This window comes from Aricia agestis, chromosome 4 (genome assembly GCF_905147365.1).
Source record: "Aricia agestis chromosome 4, ilAriAges1.1, whole genome shotgun sequence".
NCBI classification, from domain to species: Eukaryota; Metazoa; Arthropoda; class Insecta; order Lepidoptera; family Lycaenidae; genus Aricia; species Aricia agestis.
In genome coordinates, this window is record NC_056409.1 from 5,234,033 (window position 1) to 5,256,433 (window position 22,401).

General features: G+C 35.7%; 1 protein-coding gene across 1 annotated transcript; it reads right to left on the bottom strand.

Annotated features, from left to right (window-relative positions):
• Positions 1-3,301: 3,301 nt before the first annotated feature.
• Positions 3,302-20,344, bottom strand: LOC121726220 (hemicentin-2-like). The gene is made up of 17 exons (XM_042113457.1): positions 20,111-20,344; positions 19,636-19,865; positions 19,073-19,192; positions 15,374-15,460; positions 14,852-14,980; positions 13,312-13,474; positions 12,730-12,908; positions 11,783-11,855; positions 11,018-11,178; positions 10,594-10,765; positions 10,076-10,324; positions 9,824-9,896; positions 9,402-9,610; positions 7,308-7,485; positions 5,690-5,784; positions 4,745-4,892; positions 3,302-3,505 (listed from the first exon to the last, which is right to left on the bottom strand). The coding sequence occupies exons 1-17, from the start codon at positions 20,301-20,303 to the stop codon at positions 3,373-3,375; spliced, it is 2,592 nt and encodes an 863-aa protein (XP_041969391.1). The 5' UTR covers positions 20,304-20,344; the 3' UTR covers positions 3,302-3,372.
• Positions 20,345-22,401: the final 2,057 nt, after the last annotated feature.

Consider the following 22,401-nt stretch of genomic DNA (forward strand, 5'->3'; position numbering starts at 1 on the left):
TCAAAATATTTTATTACATAAATATTATTTAATATACTACTTAATATTTCAATAAAATATTTTTTGTAATGAAATAAAATTAAGTTTTTTGTCTCTACTCTCTGCTCAAAACTTTCCGAACATGGCTTTCACGATATAATTACGTTAAAATTAAAAAAAAAAACTAGAACACCCACTTTGACCCATCTTCGTCGAGGGTCGTTTTGAGCGAAAATGATGACGTCACGAGTGACGTCATAGCCACGATCAAAACGACCGCGGTCAAAGAGAATGTCATATAGGTACTACGCATAGCTGGGCATTAACTCGTTAATTCATTAATTAACGAAGTTAACATTTGCATAAACGGATTAACTTTTAAGTTAAATTTAGAAAATGATGGCGCTTGACATAATATAGCGCGGCCCAAGTGGGTCTTACGGGAATACAAGAGTTAATTAACGGACACGTTCACTTCCGTTAATTTGTAGAAGTCCGTTAATCGTTAATCCAGTGTCTACTATTTACCGCACAGCACCGCGGCGTGGCGCCAAAAACAGTTTCAGACGCACAATATATCAAGAAAGAGTAGACGCAGTACACGCTTATACACTTTAAATATACCATGCGCATTTTATGTCAATTTAATACTAAATGCATAATATTATCTTTTTTCCACGGGTACAGACATTTTTACACCAAAACGAGCCTCGCTTTACAGACGAGAACTTCAACTTCATAAAGGGGAATAATATTATGCACCTTATGCCCGAATAACACATTAGAATTTTAAGAATATTTTGTTTTGTTTCTAACCTGTTAACTTACAGAACCTAAACCAACAGGTTTTTGAATAAGTTCACTAACGCAACGATATAAAAATGCAATTTTACATAAATTAACGGATTAACGGTAACTTGCGTTAATTCTTTCGAAAAGTAACGCTTTAACGTTTAACGAAGCTAACTTTTTTTGTAGTGGATTACCGATTAACGAAGTTAACTATTTGATTAACGGTGCCCAACTATGGTGCTACGTAACAACCGCCGCGGTCGTCAAATGGAACGGCAAAAGGGGACGTTTTGAGCGTTTTGGTCAAAATTAACGTCTACTGGAATGCAGCCTATAGTAAAAGTTAATAAGGGTAAATGGTACAGTGACATAAAGAAAGTTTTTTCAATCCCATCTGGTATAACCATAAAGTTAATATACCAAGCGGAATAGAGCAACAATCTCGAGCTGTCAAACGAAACCAAAATTGGTTTTCATCTGTGTGAAAAATATGTGTACGTATACACTTACACAAGCATGATTGAACATGAATTCTATGAGATTAAATTGTCAACGTGCGGCACGTGCCGACTGGACGTCAAAAAAAGAGTGCTGCTGTTATGTATCACACGTCTCTTTTTACCACGCAGTGTTACTGATAGTGACATCTCTCTTACTCAAGTCTTTGTTTCTCTATTCCGCTAGGTATATTAACTTTATGGGTATAACACTGTAAAGTTTGAATCAAGAAAATTCACATCATTCAGTAATGACAAGAATGAGATTTGGACACTGCTTGTTCCCCTCCCACCTTTAAAAATAATTAAGAATATTAGAAGATGCGAAATGCCCCAAATGCTTTGAAAACATAATAAGTATAATATTTGATTGCAGAGCACTAGGTCTACAGTTCTACACAGAATATTACTCGGCTCTGAAATCTATACTAATATTATAAATGCGAAAGTATCTCTGTCTGTCTGTCTGTCTCGCTTTCACGCCAAAACTACTGAACCGATTGTAATGAAATTTTGTACACAGATAGTCTAAAGCCTGAGAAAGGACATAGGCTACTTTTTAACTGGAAAAGGGGGTTGTAAGGGGGTGAAAATGCGTAAATTTGGTCAAATTAAGTTAGTTCCAAAAACTCAAAATAGATGGCGCCAAGAGTCCCCTAGATCGCGCTATTGCTTGCACATGCGTATTTCTATAAGAGGTGGTACCATGTTCATATAAGTTTTTCGATTCTTTCGATTGTTATACACGTTCTATACTAATATTATAAATGCGAAAGTATCTCTGTCTGTCTGTCTCGCTTTCACGCCAAAACTACTGAACCGATTGTAATGAAATTTTGTACACAGATAGTCTAAAGCCTGAGAAAGGACATAGGCTACTTCTTACTGGAAAAAGGGGTTGTAAGGGGGTGTTTATGCGTAAATTTGTTCAAATTAAATTAGTTCCAAAAACTAGAACAGATGGCGCCAAGAGTCGCCTAGATCGCGCTATCGCTTGCTCATATGTATTTCTATAAGAGGTGGTACCACGTTTAGTAAATAATTCGATTCTTTCGATTGTTATACATGTTATTAAATAACTTACGTACCAACATAGAAATCAGAAACAACAGTCTACCAATAATAAATACTAAATAGTTTATGGCCTATGGGTATTGGCTATTGGGCAAAGCTAAAGTTGTGTAATGCATTATGCAGCTAAGTTGTGTACCGCTAAATAAGCTTTAAAAGGTATAAAAAAGTTTAATTAAAAAAAAATCATATTATGTGCACACTACACGGCTGTTTTGGGTATTTTGATTTAAGGGGTACCAGGGTTTTAAAAAGCTTTTGACACCAATTTCATTGACACCGCGCGCTATAAACTGAAGTCCACGCGGACGAAGTCGCGGGCAACAGCTAGTAGATAATATTAATATTATTATATTTTGTAAAGAGAAAGACATAAGTGTACCCCGCCGCCCAGAAGATCTATTATGTGATTTCGATTTCTTCAAATGTTTATACCGATTTATTAAACTTAATCTGGGGGCACGGGAGTGCCCCCGCCAAGATGAGCCAAGCGAAGCGCGGAAGGGCACTGCCTACCTTTTTATTATAAAGAAAAACTGTAAAAAATTGTTAAACATTGTTTTTTTGTTTTGTAAAATATAGTGTTCAGTAAGAAGAAAGACGAAGGATGTTCAAAGATAGAAAAACTAAAAAATATTGTAAATACTTAGTGTATTTTTTTCTTAATTTTCAACTCTAATTATTATTCTATTCATTAACAGCACTAAAATAATCTACTTAACTTATTTGGCAATCACTACCTTGCTTTATTTGGTATTTTTCTATCTGTGAAAACTTTTCATTGGCCTCTGTATTATAATTAAGATTCTAATTTCTATAGTATGTGCGTTAGCTGCAAGTTTTCCGAAAATAAATAAAAAATAATTAGGTACTTATAATTAAACATTTACGTTCTAAGTAACAACACAATTATTAATTGTATTGTAGATATTTTATTCAGATTATAAAAAAGTTATTAAGTATATAGAAAATTGATACTTAATACTTAATAATTGTTAAATATTGTATTACTCGTAGTGTAGCATTTATCTAATTAATCAACTTTGAGAAAAACAGTGACACTGTCGATCCCAGCAACACTCTGCGAGAAACATTCGTAAGTACCCTCATTCTCCTTCGTGACTTTCTTTATAAAATAGTCCAGTTTTCCAGTTGAATTATTGTCCCTGCAAAAAAGTAATAACTTTAAAAAACTATAAGTCCCCGACTATCACCACCAGCGGCACCGTTAAAAGCCTTTGAGTTGGCTTGGCCTTGGAGACCTTTTCTTTAACATGGGCAAATGCTTTACACATCCCCGGCAAATTGGGGATATCGGCCGGGGTATGTGGGACTCTAAGTCTACCCACCAAAACCCCATGGTGCTCCAGTCTCCACTCATCGCAGGCAGAGTTGCGGGTACGATAGAACGTACCACAACTCCAACACCAGCGATCATCTACATTTTGCAGACCCGACACCACCCCGCTACTCGAGGGGCAGGCCTCGGAGACCTAGCAACTTTTTTTTGTCTTCATCATTCAATTTTATTTATTTATTGTACACAAGAAACACACTGCTTATCACTAAATGAAATCTCTTACAACATCCCTACGTTGAGACACAATGTAAAAGACAGCAGCTGGTAGGACGTGCACAATCAGTAGTTATTAACTAAATAAACTATACTTTAATACAACAATATACTTAATTATTATGTATACTAAAGCAATATAAACCTATATAAAATCAATAAATATTTATGATAATAATAGGTAAGTATATAAATACATATTAGTACTACAATATTTAAACATGATAACACAAATTACAGTGATTGAAAATAGCTTTGTCCACATTGTGCCTTTTTCTGTTCATCAAGGGCATGCCTTATAGCGCTGTCAACAGCGAACGTGAGGCATGCCCGTAACGCGCGTTGAAATCGTAGCGCGCGCTATGACACTTTTCTTTCAACGCGGGTGGATTTTGACGCGCGTCACGGGCATGCCACACCTTCACTGTTGACAGCGCTACAACGCATTGTTGAACAAAAAAAGGCACAATGTGGATAAAGCTATTAGGTAATGCTCTTTCAATCGTCTTCTAAACACAGCGATAGTCGGACGACTGTCACGAACAAAACGTTAATCTATCCATCCTATCTGCTAGACAGATTCAAGCACATAGGATGGATGGATTCAATTTGTTCTTTATATAGTTACGTATTTTTTAAACAATTTTCGTGTCGAAGCAGTGCGGACTTAGCTATATATTATTTATATTTATATTTATTACTATGGTGCGGGTGGTGTGCATTGCATTGTGCGCCCGCTTTGGACGCACATCAGCTAGCACAAGCCTTCAGTTTGTTAATAGCCTAACGTTTTATATTCTAGAATCTAGAGTAACTAGTATTAGGTGTTTACCTTAACAGAAGGGTTTTGCTGAGGTTTTTGTCGGTAAACTCGATCTGCGTGGTCGGCATGGGGTTGCCCTTGACGTTGCACGAAATGGTGGTACTCTGTCCGCTTCTGACTCTCATGCGCGGTGGGAGAGGGTTAATGAATGGTTTGACTGTAAGAAGTTTTGTGGAACGTGAGGAACATGCTGTCATATTATTAATGTTATTATCTATATCTATACTTCTTCTATACTATAATATTATAATAGTGAAAGTATCTCTGTCTGACTGTCTGTCTCGCTTTCACGACAAAAGTAGGTACTGAACCGATTGTAATGTAATTTTGTATATAAGTAGATAGTCTAGAGCCTAAGGAAAAAATTTACTTTCCTGAAGACTGTAGGAAGATAGGGCTTGAGTTCAGGTGGAGATGTTCCGGTAGGGTAGGTAGGTTGTAGATAGGTAGGGTGCAGGTAGGCAGGATGCAGGCAGATAGTGTTCAGGTAGGCTGGTTATAAGCAGGTAGGTTGTAGGCAGGTTGGTTGCATGCAGGTAGGTTGCAGGCAGGTAGTTTTATGAATATTAACAGAAGTGCGAGACAGCTTCTCTCTCCGGTACAGCAATTATGGTTGCATATTGCATAAGACCGTACCTTGTCCTCCGTCACCATCAGAGGGACGGCCAACGACAAATGGCCTAGGATTAAAACCATGAAGCTAATACAATTAAAACTTTACTTAAGTGCTCCAAGGCTTTAAATGAACGTGGGCTGCTGGTAAAGGGGAACTGTGAAAAATGACGTTTTTGTATGATGGCAGCGTTAGTTCCTTTTCTCGCCACGTTCATTTAAAGCCTTGTTGAGCTCTAGACATAATAATATACTTTTCTAATATTATTACTATTTAGTCTTCGCTAGTCGTTATTTTGTTTAACCCTCAGAACCGGCTTTAATTTAACATTTTTTTCTTACCGTAGACGTTGATAGTGACTGTTCTAACAGCACTGCCCATGCTGTTCTCTGCGGTGCAGTGGTACATTCCCGAGTCCGACGGAGATGCAATAAAACTAAACAAAAAACGTAAGAAAATTATAAAATTTGTTACATTCACATAATTGAAATATGACATTATTTGAATTTGCATAATTATTTATTCACATAATTGCACAACCGTGAGCCATGACAAATAAGTTTTTACCCGTAATTTGCTCTACATCTGTGCCAAACATTTAAGGAGTGAGCACACTGAGACGGGCCGTGCCGGGGCTCATCGCAAAAATCCGCCTCCATACAATTTGTATGGAAGCGGAAATCCACTGCGCCCCGATACAGTGTGCGATACGCGCATCCGCTTCCATACAAATTGTATGGAGGCGGATTTTTGCGATGAGCCCCGGCCCCCGGCAAGCTGAGCCCCGGTACGGCCCGTCTCAGTGTGTTCACTCCTTTAAATTGGTCCGACTATTGGAGCTCATATTGTATTTGCAAGTTTGTTTGTTTTTCATCAAGCAAAAAACAAACAGACCTTTGCTTTCTACTAATAATTACTATATTTTTTGTAAGTACAAAAAAAGAAAAGTTTACAAAAGTTTCGATTGGCCGCAACCAAACAAAATGAGTTTGTTTTAGTATTGAGGACAGCGTTGCCAGATTTTTTTTGTGCCAAGTCGGGACTTTGGAACTTTTTGAGTGAAAAAGTGGGATTCTCCAGCTCCAGTCAAAAGCGGGACAAAGTAAAAAAAGGTATAAAATCGAAAGTTTTTTATTTTTTTTAATTTATTTGCGTTAAATAACGTTTACGGGACAATAGATAGCAAAAGTATCCAAAGAAAATCCACCCCTCTACCTCCCACACTCTTATATTCATTACGCTCCTTTTTTTCACGCACGTACGTTCGGGCTTTCCCCGAAAAGTGGGACTGAGCCTGTCCCCCGCGGGACATTAATTAATAATTTTGATGAAAAAATCGGGACGTCCCGCCAAAATCGGGACGTCTGGCGCCGTTGATTGAGGAGTATAATACTTATTATCCTTCTTAAATTGTAGTTCTGTACATTGCATAGAAAGCTATACATATAAAGTTGTATGTTGGATTAAAATAGCAGACTCAGGTGTACCGCAATTTTATTTTGATCATGATTACGAGTACAATTAATGTTAGCGCTTGTTCAGATACAGCGATAACCGCGCGTTTTATCCGCTCGCAGTTTATTGCAAAGGCATTGTAAAGGCATTGTATTACAGCGTTAAGGTGACGCCTTGATAGTTTGGCTGCAGCGATATCGATTTTTCTCAACAATTACTAAGAAATTAAAGTTCATTGTCAGTATTCATCATGTCTTTATCTTTGAATTACCCATAGCATAACACGATCGGTCAACTTTTATAACACAGAATAATCAATAAAAAATACCTCTGTAAAAAAAGGGATTCCTATTTTGCCAACGGAGGTCATAGAAAACAAGCAATCTAAAACATATCCAACGCGGTTCTTTACTTCAAAACGGCGTCACCTTAACACTTAACCGCTCGGTTTCTGCACGGGAACCGCGCGGTCCCCGCTGTGTCTGAACAAGTACTTATTCTTACTGGTGTGTGTTATCCTTATCAGTGTGGTGTCGGTCATCGAATGCGATGATGACGTCATCCTGGTACAAGTCCCAGTGAACCTCAGCCGAAGGGACGGCGTCTACGTCACAAGCCAGCGCCACCGCTTGACCGTTTCTCACGATCTTCACTTCATCGCCGTTCTTTATTACAGGCGCATCTGCAGAGAAAATGCTATGATGGAAAATGAGAAAATGCTATGAATCTTCTCTCTCATTTTTAGGGTTCCGTAGTCAACAAGGAACCCTTATAGTTTCGGTCTGTCCGTCCGTCTTTTTTTTTTAATGAAATAAGGGGGCAAACGAGCAAACGGGCCACCTGATGGAAAGAATCTTCCGACGCCCATGGACACTCGCAGCAGTAGGGAAGGGAAGGGAAAGGAATAGTTGAGGGTAGGGAAGGAAATAGGGTAGGGGTTAGGGGATTGGGCCTCCGGTAAACTCACTCACACGTTTCCTTAGTTTTTATTATTCGTAGGCATTTGATAACAATTACACAATATTTGCCTAATGCTATCACCACAATAGACAAAACGAATCAGTAGGCCGACTTCAAAAAGTTTGACTAAATGGCGCTACTGCTTTACTGTAAGCATGCTATGAATGGCTGAGCAACGCACATTCACGGCTGATATGACATACCTAGGTAGGTACCACGTTAAAACTCAAACGTATTCGAAAACACTTCTAAGTCGGCCTACTGTCCGTTCTGTCGTTATTGTTATCACTCTGCGGTTTAGCTATTTTTACTATCGCTAGTTTTATCATCAAGGTTGCGGGATTTCTGTTTTGCGGGATTGTGAATCCTACTTAGTACAACTCGGGAAGGCAAATATATATATATATATATATATATATATATATATATATATATATATATATATATATATATATATATATATAGCACACGCTAACCACAGAGAAGAGAGGGTTTCCTCACTATGTTTTCCTTGACTGATTCTCGAACGTTGTTCTTGAACGTTGTTTTGTAATATAAATAATTTTTGGTATGAAAAATAGATGTTGGCCGATTCTCAGACCAACTCAATATGCTTACAAAATTTCATGAGAATCAGTCAAGCCGTTTCGGAGGAGTATGGGAACGAAAACACGAGAATTTTATATATTAGATATATATCTTATCTATATATATAAAAATGGATTTTCAATTGTGTTAGTAACGCTAAAACTCGAAAACGGCTGAACAGATTGGGCAAATTTTAGTCTTAAAACATTCGTAGAAGCCCAGGGAAGGTTTTAAAGTGACACGAAGTTCACCGGGACAACTAGTCTTATATATAAAAATGGATTTTCAAATGTGTTAGTCGTGCTAAAACTCGAAAACGGCTGAACGGATTGGGCTCATTTTAGTCTTAAAATATTCGTAGAAGTCCAGAGAAGGTTTTAAAGTGACACGAAGTTTAAGGGGACAGCTAGTTAATGATAATTATTGTCATGGGCGTACCGAAGGGGGAGCAGCTCCCCTGGATCATGTTGACGTCCCTACTAAGTATATTATCTAGTACTTTTATGTATAAAAATTAAGAAAACGAATTTTTGCCATTTATTTGCAATACAATATTTTACAACTAAAAATTATTAATTTTTTATTCTTTATACCTAGCCTGATTTGCCCCTCCCTGGCCTAGAATATGGGTAATTTGAGCCCCCCCCAAAGTGCAACTTTTAATTTGGATCTTGTCCTAACTTCAATCCAGTTTTAAAGTTGTACTTAAATACTGAAGTGTTAAATTTTGATACTTTGATTATAAGCTGACGACCTCTGTGGCTCAGTGGTGAGCGCGTCGGTAGCTCAAGCCGGAGGTCGCGGGTTCGAATCCCGCCGACGGAACAAAGAGTTTTCAGTTCCCGGGTCTGGATGTGTATTAAATATGTGTATGATATAATAAAATCTTAAATATATGTATACTTAGTATAAAAGTATTAAATATATTTCCGTTGTCTGGTACCTGTAACACAAGTCCTTTAGGTTCTTAGCACGGGGCCAGACTGACGTGGTGTGAAGCGTCCATAGATATTATATTAAGCTGGTTTGAACTCTATATTTTTTACTTACATTGCACTTTAACTGTGACCTCCGTAGTATCTATACCCAGTGTGTTCGTCGCTTCACATACATAAATACCACCGTGTTTTACAGTAGCAGATTCAATTTGGATAGTATTAGATTCTAGACTGACACCTTTTGGCAAGTCACCGGAATCGCTGTTTATACTCTTTTTGTATTTCCATACTACTTCAGGCACAGGAGTACCTTTGACGACACTGCAATGCAAGGACAAGGGTAAGATGTAAATATAAAAATAATTATTAATATTAAATTAATAATTATTATTAGGTAGCTCCTTGAATAAAGTCCATTCCTAATTAAAAATTTATCTCACATCTATAATATTAGTATGGAATATAATATTGCTATGATTTTCATGGTGTACACTGTTCAAGCCTTGACAGTTTATACTCGGTGTATTATTTTACCTGCATGTTACCTCGGTCTTGTCTCCAGGCGTCAGAATTACTTCTGTGTTTCCAATTTCAATTTGAGGCAAATCTGTCGAAGAATAAAGTTACCTTTTTATTTGTTTATATTTTTTAAGCTATTTTATAGTAATATTTTGGCTACACGGCTAGAACGCTCAAAATGACAGGTTTTTCCTTTAAAATAATCCTTAAGTCTAAGCTGGCCTTTACTCGGTGGGTGTAAAATTAAGGCGTTAGACCGGTACTTACCTAGACCCGTAATATACGCCGATGCGGAGAACGTTCGAGATTCCACTTCGTTGGAGACCTCGCACTTGTATTCACCAGCGTCATCCAGGCTCATCCTGTTGATCCTCAACATGTGCTCATCTGGAATTACTTCTACATTCTCGGAGTTCTCAACGACTGTATTGTTATGGTACCATTTCGTTGTCGCCTCCGGATACGCGTCAACTTCGCAGAACAATTTACCCTCGTTGTCGTAAGTAATTGTTGTATCTGTGGCGTATTAGACAATATTATTTAAATATTAATCACCGGCAAATAACAAAGCCCGAGAGGTGAACAGACTAGATTCCAGACTAAAAGAAGACTTTTTAGACTCCAAATGAAATGTATGCCTGTGATGAGTGTAGGAAGTAAGGAAACTGAGATATAATTGGATATTGACCAGTAATTCCTCTTGAGTGTTGTAAGAATGCGGATATTTAGCATTTAATTATTTGCTAATTAAAAAATATGTATGTTTCAAAGTAAAGTTTCATTACCTGACGGCTTTTTTATAACATTAAAACTGTATGTTCTATTTACATAATATTCCAGCAACAATTCATTTTCGCCTCCCAAATTTTTACTTTTGCAGTAAACCGTACTGTTTTTAGCTGCGTTGTCTATGGTCAGATAACTTATGTATACAAATGGTGTTTCTAAAAGAGCTTGCTGAAATGTCAAATTATAATTTAGGCTGTAGGGTATTTTAACAGATGTAATCACCGCTGAAATAATAACAAAAGTTGTAGCCAAGCCAGAACTCATCACCGATTTATCTAAATTATTAAATATGATATTTTCTTGTCCTTGATTGAACTTGGCTATCATATCACATACGTTTATGATTTAGGACGTTACGTCTTGTAAAAAATTAAAAAAAATATAATGGGAAAAAATAATTTATATACTTAGGTTTTATACCTCTGACGATAACTTAACTCCATGGTCGTCCTCCCACCAAATTTCCGGTTCCGGGTAGCCAATTACTTTACAGGAAAGATAAAATTTACTACCATAATTTATCAAAATTGGTCCAGTCATCGTATTTTCCGCTGACGGAAAAACCAGTTTGTTTGGGAAAACTGAAAATGTTGGTAATTATACGTTTGGTAATAATTATTAGTATTGATAATTCATTATAGAAGTCCATAATATTTATATCCAATACAAATTTAATTTTATAGTATGACGTATATTATGACAAAAGAACAATAGGCTTATTTTTTTTTTTTTATTAAAGGACCTCTCAAAAATAGAAACATCAGTGAAAGATTAATGACTCTCATAGCCTGAAAATTCTCCCAGATGTCACAATTCAAAAATCACATAAAATGGACCTTCCCAAAACGAATTATGTCAGCAAAACATGAAAAATAGAGAAAATAGAGTGACTTCAGTTTTATGCTAAGTTAAAATGAATCTTATTGCGATGCTTATACGCTTGGTCTTTGGTTGTGTGCAAAGTTATAGTTTTGGGTTGAGATTAATCCCCGCCTTAAACAATATTATGTCAGCGAACTATGACGTCACGCTTTACTAGTTTGTATGCATCGCGGAAGAACTTAGTTCGATAGCTATGATAAATCTTGCGTTTTTGGAAGTAGTTTCATAACAAAAGTTATTATAAATTGCACAACTTATTGAGTGATATTCAAATATTATATTTTTTATCGAGAACAAACATACCAGATTTTTGAGGTGAGATCGTGTCGCTTTGTCCGGTCACAATTACTCCCGTCTCTCTATCTTTACAAAAGATCTGAAAAAAATATCAGTGACGCTATTTGTTTATTGTGCATCCGTTGTCTTAATGCCTCACTTACATTACGCGATAGTCCAATTAGTATAGTAAGTTCACCTCGGAATTCGAGATACCCAGCTCTAAGTCTGTAAAGGATCGGACACCGGTGTCGCGACTCGCGACACATTGAATATGGCGCGTTTTCGACCGGAGGCATCGGTTAACCTAAAGTGATACTTTGACCGCGCGCTCTCCGCCCTCTTTATCGGAAACTGTCCACCTTATAAAAATTTTTTTTGAACAGAAGTTGTAGAGAATTTTGTATCCTATATTACGGTTATAAATACAAACAGCAAAAAACCCATAAGAAATGAAATATTAACAAAAAAAGTGCAAATACCGATTTTTGTGACCTTTTGACCTTGAAATTTAATAGTTGCGCACAACCTACCAAATGTAGGTTTTGAGACAACATTAAGCCCGGCCGCATATTATCCGAAATTTCTGATCAGAAACAGTTGAACGTCCGCGCTGTCTCTTACATTTTGTACTGAGCCGAGTAAGCTCGAACTCGCCGGAAGGATATTTCGGATAGTTTGCGGGGTGGCGGTCCGGCGAAATTCAACTGTTTCTGATCAGAATTCGGACAATGTGCGGCCGGGCTTAGGGTGCCAATATACAAATATTTACAGACTTACGGCTGAGTATCTCGAATTCCGAGGTTCCTACCTAATTTAAGCCTAATTTGACTGGGCCATGATGTATATTATTGCTTGCTTAGTTATCACATAAGTATTTTAATTACACTTAACATAATATTGTTAAGTGTAATTAAAATATTAACATTCTTTTATGTGAAAAAATCAATAACTTATGTCAGTCAAATACTTACTAGAATGTTATAAGTGAATCCCGGTGCGAATGTATACTCTGCTACGTATTTTTGACCATCTTCGTCAATATTCTCATGTTTTATGATTTTTGTATCTTGATCGCTACGTTGTATTATTACCGAAATTATTTCTGCATTATAGTGCTCTGGCAATATTAATAAAATATTTGCAGCAGCATCTAAAACATAAAATGTAAGGCTGTGAAAACTTAATCAAACCTGTAGGTCATATTTTAATTTTATTTAAATACGTGACGTTACAATTTTATCTACCGACATGATACTATTATTAAGGTTTCATTTTATACTAATACACTCTATTTTGCTAAGTAAGTATACAATTTTTATACTAACTTATTATGTAAGTATTAAAAAATCACAACAGATTTTTTGCAGAAAACCTTTTTAAAAACTTTTTTTTAGTTTTTTTTTTAATTTAAAGCATCCATCGAAAACGTAACACAAGTGTTAAAAACGGCGAAGCTATGGTAACAAAAAAAATAAAATATATACAGACGAACATAATATAGGTAACCTCCTTCTTTTTGGAAGTTGGTTCAAAAGTAAAACATTACAACTTACTGTGTAAAGGCTTCGATGACGTTTCCATGAGAAAACGAGGTCGCTTCGGAGAGAACCCATACTCGAATTTTATAGTTTTTCGTCTATATAAAATTGCTGTAGCTTTGCCATCACAGTTTATTTCGATGTTATAGTTTCCTACTTGTGGTTGAACATTTACGACCTGAAATTCGGTCTTAGTTTGAAAGTGATTCGTATAATTATTTCAGTTCAAACTCAAACTTTGAACTTTACACAAGTAACTTTGGTTTACGCCAGATTTTAGGGGTTTTTTGACAGAAGTTTATCTAAAGGCTAACGTTTAAACTCAACTACTTATTAATGAATCCATTGAAAAGAATAACTCAAGTCATAAACCTCAGAAAATATATTATAATTGAGGTGGGGATGAGATAGAGAAAATAAAAATGATACTTACTTAAATGTTTTGAAAAAAAAGGACAAAATTATAATGTAAGTAAATATTATGCGATAGCACAGAATATATAATAGTACCCCGTAGCGATAGTGAGTGATCTCATGACTTTTTAAATATTATGTTTCTAAGCATCTCTATTCTCTACTAAATAATATAACATTCCAGCATTCTTTCCATCCGTCCATTTTATTATATAGCTTATAGGTATGTTATAAGTTAAATGACACCGGCCCTTTATGCGCAAAATTTAATTTGGTCGGTTTCCCAACTTCTTACTTAGCGTATTCATAATGTTATTATACTTCTAAGTTTTAAGATTTAACTACGTGGCTGTTTTGGTGCGTGGCCATGGCAAGATCACGTCTTGCGAGACAGCTGTTCCAAACTCACACCCTCCTGCCAATATCATCGAAGTATCATTTAGGCTGTTTACACCGCCCGCGCCACCGCCGATCGAGCGATCGAGATATAACGTCGAGCAAAACCCGCGGCTCGGGCTTTCGTCCAGACATTCAGCATTGCTCGATAGTTTTATTCTAAATCTATATAATTCATTCCATCAAACCGGCTCGATGCGAGCCTTCGAGCTTTTTTTTTTTTTTAATGAAATAAGGGGGCAAACGAGCAAACGGGTCACCTGATGGAAAGCAACTTCCGTCGCCCATGGACACTCGCAGCATCAGAAGAGCTGCAGGTGCGTTACCAACCTTTTAAGAGGGAATAGGGTAATAGGGGAGGGTAGGGAAGGGAATTATAGGGGAGGGGAGGGAAGGAAATAGGTTAGGGGATTGGGCCTCCGGTAAACTCACTCACTCGGCGAAACACAGCGCAAGCGCTGTTTCACGCCGGTTTTCTGTGAGAACGTGGTATTTCTCCGGTCGAGCCGGCCCATTCGTGCCGAAGCATGGCTCTCCCACGTATACGTACGTACGAGCTGTGAGTTTTGCGGTCCACACAGTAATTATTACTCGATTTGGAGTAAAACTATCGAGCAAAACCGCATGTGAGTACTTAGCACTAGCCACACTTTGATTGACAAGTGACAACTGCTTCTCATTCGCACCCCCATGGGGTGTCAAAACACCATTGTACTCGTACATCAATGAGGAAGGGTTAACTTACGAGACTTTGATGCGTTCTCATTATTGTTCGAAGCGTTGGTCTTACTTTTGCATCATTTAATATTTCAAACTGTGGAGACAGACACGATACTTCTGCTATTAGGTTCTCGGTATACACATCTATTGAGACCTGAAAGAAAAATCAATATTAAATACCTACAGCTGTAATGATAATATTCCGTCACTTGCATAGGATCATATTTTAAGTGTAGTCGTTATTACCACCACCATTTTATTGTCATAGTGACATATCTGACGTCTGGAATATGTGTTAGCATCAAGTTTACCTGCCTGCTTTTATTATAAAGAACCTCATAAAACAAAACAAACTGCAGCTATAAAATCTATGAAAAAATGAAGTACAGAAATGTAAACTCCTTAATACGTTTTTAAGGTCAGTTGCCGAAATGTCCCTCTGGATTCATAATTTGGAGTTATATTTTTAATCCCGAATGTCGGGATGTACCTACCTGGCTAGCCCAGTGAAATGAACTTGTACCTTTTGATAATATCGAAAACTTACGGTGAAGTTTTTAGAACGTTCAAATGAATCAGATGAGATGACTTCAGTCCAGTCCACGTTACTCAAATCTTTCATGAAGAAAAAGGCCTGAAAAATTGCAATAATAAAACGTTTAATATTAACAATCAAATATAGGTTACCTACTTACCGCATGAACATAATAATATGAAATTACAACATTATAAACATTAAACTAATTAAAGAAATATTAAATACTTAATAAAATAAAATACATAATTAAGAAGCGTCGTAGCGTACCATAGCACAAAATATGTCCCCATAACGCTGGCCGCATTGCCATGCTGAATGGCCAGGGAGACAATTTGGGCCAGCAAAAATAACAAACACATTTTAATGCAGAAGTCATAATATGTCACGTGTCTACTGACTTGCTGGTAATTTGTGATCAAAATAATATGCCAATCAGTTTGTTTTAGGGCATAAACTGGCTGGAACGAAGAGGATGGAATACGGCCCCAGGTACGCCTTGGAGCGGGGATCGTTGCCAAAGTCGCGCAGCCCTAGACCGAGCAGGCCATTTAGACGAAACTTTTTCGTTTTCGCTTCGTTATAGAATCGCCGATTAAAATGTATGGAATTGACATAAGACGAGTCGAACGTCAACGTCATATTAACGAACGCTTATGTCAATTCCATACATTTTCATCGGCGATTCTATAACGAAGCGAAAACGAAAAGATTCCCCCCTAGTGCGGGCGTCCGAAAGCATTCCTTTCGTCGCACCGCCGTTAACGACCTGCCGTTTCCACGGCAGAGGGAGGTAACAGGCACTGCTTCTCTAGATCTGCGTACTTAGGGGTTGCACCAGAAGCGTTGTTATAGGAGTCCATTATTGGCTTTTACTAGAGATTTGACAGTTCATTTGACATTTTGTTAAAGTTAATGTTAAAGTATGTTGGTGCAACCCACCCTTATTGTGCTTTAGCCTAGCTGAGTAGTTGTTAAGTTAGAATAACTGCCAACTCAGAGACATTTAATGATGATTAAAGGGCATTTTCAAAAAAATGTGTACCCCTGGTTTTTACCTTGTCCCTTGGCTTCGCTACAGATTATTTGTAAAAAATTACATACTAACATTTTGTAATTTTAATGTAGGAGCAAAAACAAGTTTTCTTTTATTTAAATACATTCACGTTTGTATAAAATTTTATTTAGTATGAGATTTATAAGGGTTTTTAAGTAACGAAAACTATTAAATTCACCTGTCCCCTTCCCAGAAGTTGTAACAAAATCTTTAATAACTATTTTTTTTTTCTTAAAGTAAGTTACTTAAAAAACATATGTTAGATTCCTAAATACTTAATGTGTCAATTGAATGTCTTGTTATTGAAAAATCTAACATAATTTAACTACAAATTAATTAAAATTATAATCATGAAAAAACAACCCGACCGGAATGTTCTGTTTAGTGACCGTTTTTTTTTAGTTTTATAAACATACTACAAAAATATTTTCGGCACTAAATGATAGCACTATATTTCATTGTACATCGAGAAACTCCAATTTGAATTTAGTAGTTAAAAATCTGCTACAAGACGCGGACGCAGGTTGGACGGTTCTTCAGGAACGGTTTATTTGTTCAGATAAGTGACCATATTTTGTAAGCATTATTATACTTTCTCCAACTGTTTTTACTGTTGACACGTTGCAAAATTAGCTTAGTATTTAGTATAAAAAATGAAATTGTGATAACTATTATCGGTTATTTACAAACACTTTAAAAGTAAAAGAAAGTAATATTACGTGACTTCCGATTTGTGACTTTTCGTATGGTCACATATAATGGAACGGACAAGTCACAACAGGCGGAAAGCATAAGGCTTAGTTCACATTTTCAATAAATTATTTTTTTATTCACAGATTTTATTAAGAAAATTGGAGATTTTTAAACTGGTACGATTAACTTACAATTAATATATTTTTTATTACTTATGTGTTAAGGTGACGCCGCGTTAAAGTAAAAAACCGTTTTGGATATGTTTTAGATTGCTAGTTTTCTATGAAAGGCCGGCCCGGCCTCTCACAGAAAACAAGCAATGGAACAGCAAAAAATGGAAAGGGCGTAAGCGACAAAATAGTTTTTGTCGCGTAATTTAAAAACCATAAATACATTTCATATAAGCTATGGTCAAATTAAAGTGTATGCTTGAATCAATCCATGTATAAATTTTGGACGCTTAAATCACTCTCCTCTGTTGGAAAAATAGGAATCCCTTTTCTTACACAGGTCTTTTTGATTGATTATTCTGTGTTATAAAAGTTGACCAATCGTGTTATGCTATGGGTAAATCAAAGACAAATACATGATGAATACTGACAATGAACTTTAATTTCTTAGCTTTAGTCATTGCTGAGAAAAATCGATATCGCTACAACCAAATTATCAAGGCGTCGCCTTTCCTTAACAATAACAAATATACTTACTATTTAAAATTTAAGTACCTAAAAGTTTTATTTTTTTAAATAATTTTGATTTTATTTCCACTACTTTTCTATCAGTAAAGTTGAAAATCATTTTGTATCATTGATATTTGCAGATTTATAATAACTAGACATCAGATTATATGCATTTGCATACTTGCATAATATGCAAATGCATATAATGTCACTTTTTAGGCGATAGAGCATATTTTGGGTAGTTTAACTTCCGTGGGCATTAAGATTGCAATCGGAAAATGTTGATAGAAAATTATTATTGGCGTATAATAAATAAATAAAAAGTCTTTATTTCAAGAAATTAAAAATCCTGGATTTTATGAAATTATAAAAATTGGCGCTTTTATTAATGTCACTACCGGAAAAGTCTTCAAAAAAATAATAAATTTTAATATTAAGTGACTTTTGATTGTGCATATTTTGTGCATATTTCGACCATTTTTCGTGCATATTTGCATGGATATTTCGGCACTTTGATCGTGCATATAATCCGATGTCATTAATAACTTAGGAATTCGTAGACATGTGAACACATCTTTATGATTATGAGATGTTCGTCCCTCTAATTATTGAAGTTAAATCTATGAAATCAAAGAATTTTTTACTTTTATAAGTAGTGCAACAACAAAAATGTTTAAATAAAAGGCTTTTGTGTTATAAAAACTTCTTTAAATATGTTAAATATTACTTACTCATGTAAAAAAATGAAAAATAACCTAGTGGGTAGGTCACATAGTCACACTATGGATTAAAAATAATTGCTACTCTTGTTGATCCTTGAAATTATCTATATTTTTTTTAATAAACAATTAAATATGCATTTCACTAGATTAAATAAACGAAGAAATCCATTTATTGCTGTATTTTTTTGTATTAAATTATATTTTACATTTAGTGACACAACGGAATCTGTTTCGTCGAAAATTCGATTTTGTTTCAATAATATCAGAATAATATAACGATTTCAGCGTTCTTTTTAACTTATTCCATTAGTTCAATATTTTTCCTTGTATACCTATGACATTCAAATAAAGGTAAATAAATGACCTTAAAAATATAGACATATTTTTGCAAGGGTACACGTTTTTTTGAAAATGCCCTAAACCTTAATTAATAAAGAATTCATAATATTATAGTTATGTTATTTATATTGGTCTCTGAATGCGGCAGTAGTTGTTAAAAATACCTTAGAAAAATTTCTTTATATCAATAATAATTAATTTATTTTCTAAGTCTACTTACTTGATGAAAACTTCGACTATTCAGGTGAAAAATGGATCCGTTGCAGCTTTTTACTATTTCATAATAAACGTCGTCAGTAAACTCACTTTCTGGACATGTCCCACTCAGAAAAATAAACACCTGAAATATTTTTAAAATGTTCAAAAAAGTCTCAATTGTAAACCAGAAAACTTTGAAAGGGGGCAAACGAGCAAACGGTCACCTGATCGAAAGCAACACTCGCAGCATCAGAAGAGCCGCAGGTGCGTTGCCGGCCTTTTAAGAGGGAATAGGGTAATAGGGGAGGGTAGGGATGGGAAGGGAAGGGAAGGGAATAGGGGAGGGTAGGGAAGGGAATAGGGTAGGGGATTGGGTCTCCGGTAAACTCACTAACTCTTCGAAACACAGCGCAAGCGCTGTTTCACGCCGGTTTTCTGTGAGAACGTGGTATTTCTCCGGTCGAGGCCGATGGTCCGGCCCATTCGTGCCGAAGCATGGCTCTCCCACGTATGATAACAGACAGACACACTTATAATATTACTATGGATTTCGTAGAATTGTCTTCTGTATTGTTAGTTATTTACCTGACTTAGTCGTGTTCTGCATAACCTTTTCACATTGTCTACCAAATTTGAGTCTTTCGCTTGGGCATCAGTAAATACGTAGATATACGATTCTGGTTTACTCGCTTCAAGAGCTTTTTTGATAGCAGTAACTGTTATTTCCGGGCAGTTCCCCTCCCATTTCAGTTCCAACGTTCTCAAGGCGTCTACTAAGCCATCGGAAGTTGATGATGATATAATTGTACCTACATCTGTAACACGACGTCACACAACATTGCTTTGTTGATGCTATGTTTGTGTTGTATAGTTCGAAATTTTTTTAAAGATATAAGATTTACATAGCAATACTAATTATCAAAATAAGTTCATAGGATTAATCGGTAAAAACTGACTGACAGACACTTTTTTAAGACTCACATAAAATAGTTATCAAACTGATAAAAATCGTTTAGCAAAAATTACATTAAAATGAGAGAAAATCACCATGTCAACTTACTTGGATCAGCAAACGGAACTAAAATATAGTTGTTTATGTTTTTGTTAGTTATACTTTTTAATATTTGGTATACACTGTCTTGGATTGAGTGCAATTCTTCTCTCATCGATGCCGACACGTCTAAAACGATTGTCAAACTTTTATCTGCGACCACAAATGGGATGAAAAAGAAAATTATCATTTTGGAAAACATTTTAAAACACCGTGCGTCAGAGTCGACGCTGATATACTAGAACAAGCTCAAGCTTGAGTTCAATTATACTTTGTAGGGGTTTGATACTAAGTCAATATGTCATCGAGTCAAGCGTAAAGATAATATTATAATTAATTACAAAATATGAATAAATAGAAGCTAATGAGATAAGCTGGATAAATATAAGCCAGGCTGGCAATGCTGGCATACAGTAGCTAAAGAAAAAGAGAAGTATAAGGCCTTGGGGGAGGCCTTTGCCCAGCAGTAGATCATTAAAAAATAGAAGTGCTCCAACACTCCATAATATGGATAATAATTATATGTAATGTGTAGTTGAAGATTTTAACTCAAAAGATAAACTTGTCGAAATAGATAAAATCTTGCTCTAGAAGCAATAAGAGTTTCGTTTGCAAGGAAATCTCTTATCCTACTAATATTATAAAGGCGAAAGTTTGTTTGGATGTGTGGATGTATGGATGTTTGTTACTCTTTCACGCAAAAACTACTGAACGAATTTTAATGAAACTTTACAATAATATAGCTTATACATCAGAATAACACATAAGCTACAATATTAACCGACTTTCAAAATGGGGGAGGTGTTATGTTCGTTTTCTTATATTCAACGATTACTCCGCCGTTTGTTAACCGATTTTCAAAATTTTTCTTTTGGTATAATATGGTATCATCCCAATTTGGTATTATAAGTAATCGAGGGAACTCCTCAAAACTTATAGGGAAACATGTGGTGTCTTCGGTTTCGTGAGAAGTATTCTAAGCATATGCTACCAACAAGTTAGATTTTGCACCGAGATATACCTGGTATACCGTGGTTCGGAAGGTGCTGAGAGAACTCCTGATTCTTTATATATACAAGTTTGGGAGTTTCGGCGTTGTTTTAAGAACAGAAAGCATATGCTACTATGCAAATTACATTCATCATCATCATCATCACTACCATATTATACCATTTCATAGTCTTTTAGATCGAGACTCGAGTTCGTCAAGCGATAATCAAAAAAATCTATACCTACCTTATATTATAAACCTGAAGAGTATGTTTGCTTGAACGCGTCAATCTCAGGAACTACAGGTCCGATTTAAAAACTTATCTCACTGTTAGATAGATCATTTATCGAGTAAGACTATAGGTTACATTATATTATCACGCTAAGACTAATACGACCGAAGAAACTCAGGAAAATGTGGGAAAAACGGGGGAAATATTTTTTATGGGAAAATGTACGGTTTCTGTAAAATTCCTAATTTACGCGGGCGAAGCCGCGCGGGACATCTAGTGATATTATAATTCACATTGACTTATGTTATTTTTTTATTTGAAACTAAATAAATTGATGTTTCGAATTATTCTGATGTTGCGGGTGTCAATGGGCGACGGAAGTTGTATTCCATCACGTGTTTTTGTTTTTTATTAGTTAAGAGTATTAACAAAATTCTACGTATTAACGTAGAAATTTGTTTATTGTAAGAGAACTGCAAGTTGAGTGCAACAGTGCAATAAAAACTATCATAATCGTAAAAAAAACTCTCGAGACTCCAAGTAATTACTTATCTCAAAGCGAGATAATTACTTGGAGTCTCAATATAGTATTTATATCTCAATAATTATTAGTCTAGCGATTTCGTTCATGTGTAAAATATACTCTTTCGCATATAATATAATAATACCTACTAGCTGTTGCCTGCGACTTTGTCCGCTTTAAGGGGGCGACTAACTCAAAATTGACGATTTTGTAATTCATTTTTATACTTACTTGAAAATAAGCCCCGATTTGTTTCATTTTTTAAAATTAGATACTACATTATATTTCCAAGAATTCGATCTGAGCAAAAACACTAGTTGTTAAAATTTTCTCGATAGAAAAAAAAATCACAAAAATGCATCTAATTTTCACGAATTTTCCATTTATTGCCATAACCGTGCATTGAACTAAGTTAATATTTTAACACATTGTATGAAATTCTATCATTGAGAAATCGACCTAGCGGATTTTTTAAATGTTGTATATTTATCGAGCTACTGAGAAAAAACTAATATGGCGATGAATCCGCGTCGTCCTTTTTCATCGCATAATAT

Bases quoted from the DNA above. Each gene is read 5' to 3' on its own strand.
- LOC121726220 (XM_042113457.1), bottom strand. From the start codon at position 20,303: ATGTTTTCCAAAATGATAATTTTCTTTTTCATCCCATTTGTGGTCGCA. The intron at 12,909-13,311 runs GTAAGTTGTAAT...TTTATGTTTTAG, and splicing joins GTCATCGAAGCCTTTACACA to ATGCTGCTGCAAATATTTTA. The intron at 5,785-7,307 runs GTAAGAATAAGT...TTTTTTGTTTAG, and splicing joins GATAAGGATAACACACACCA to TTTTATTGCATCTCCGTCGG.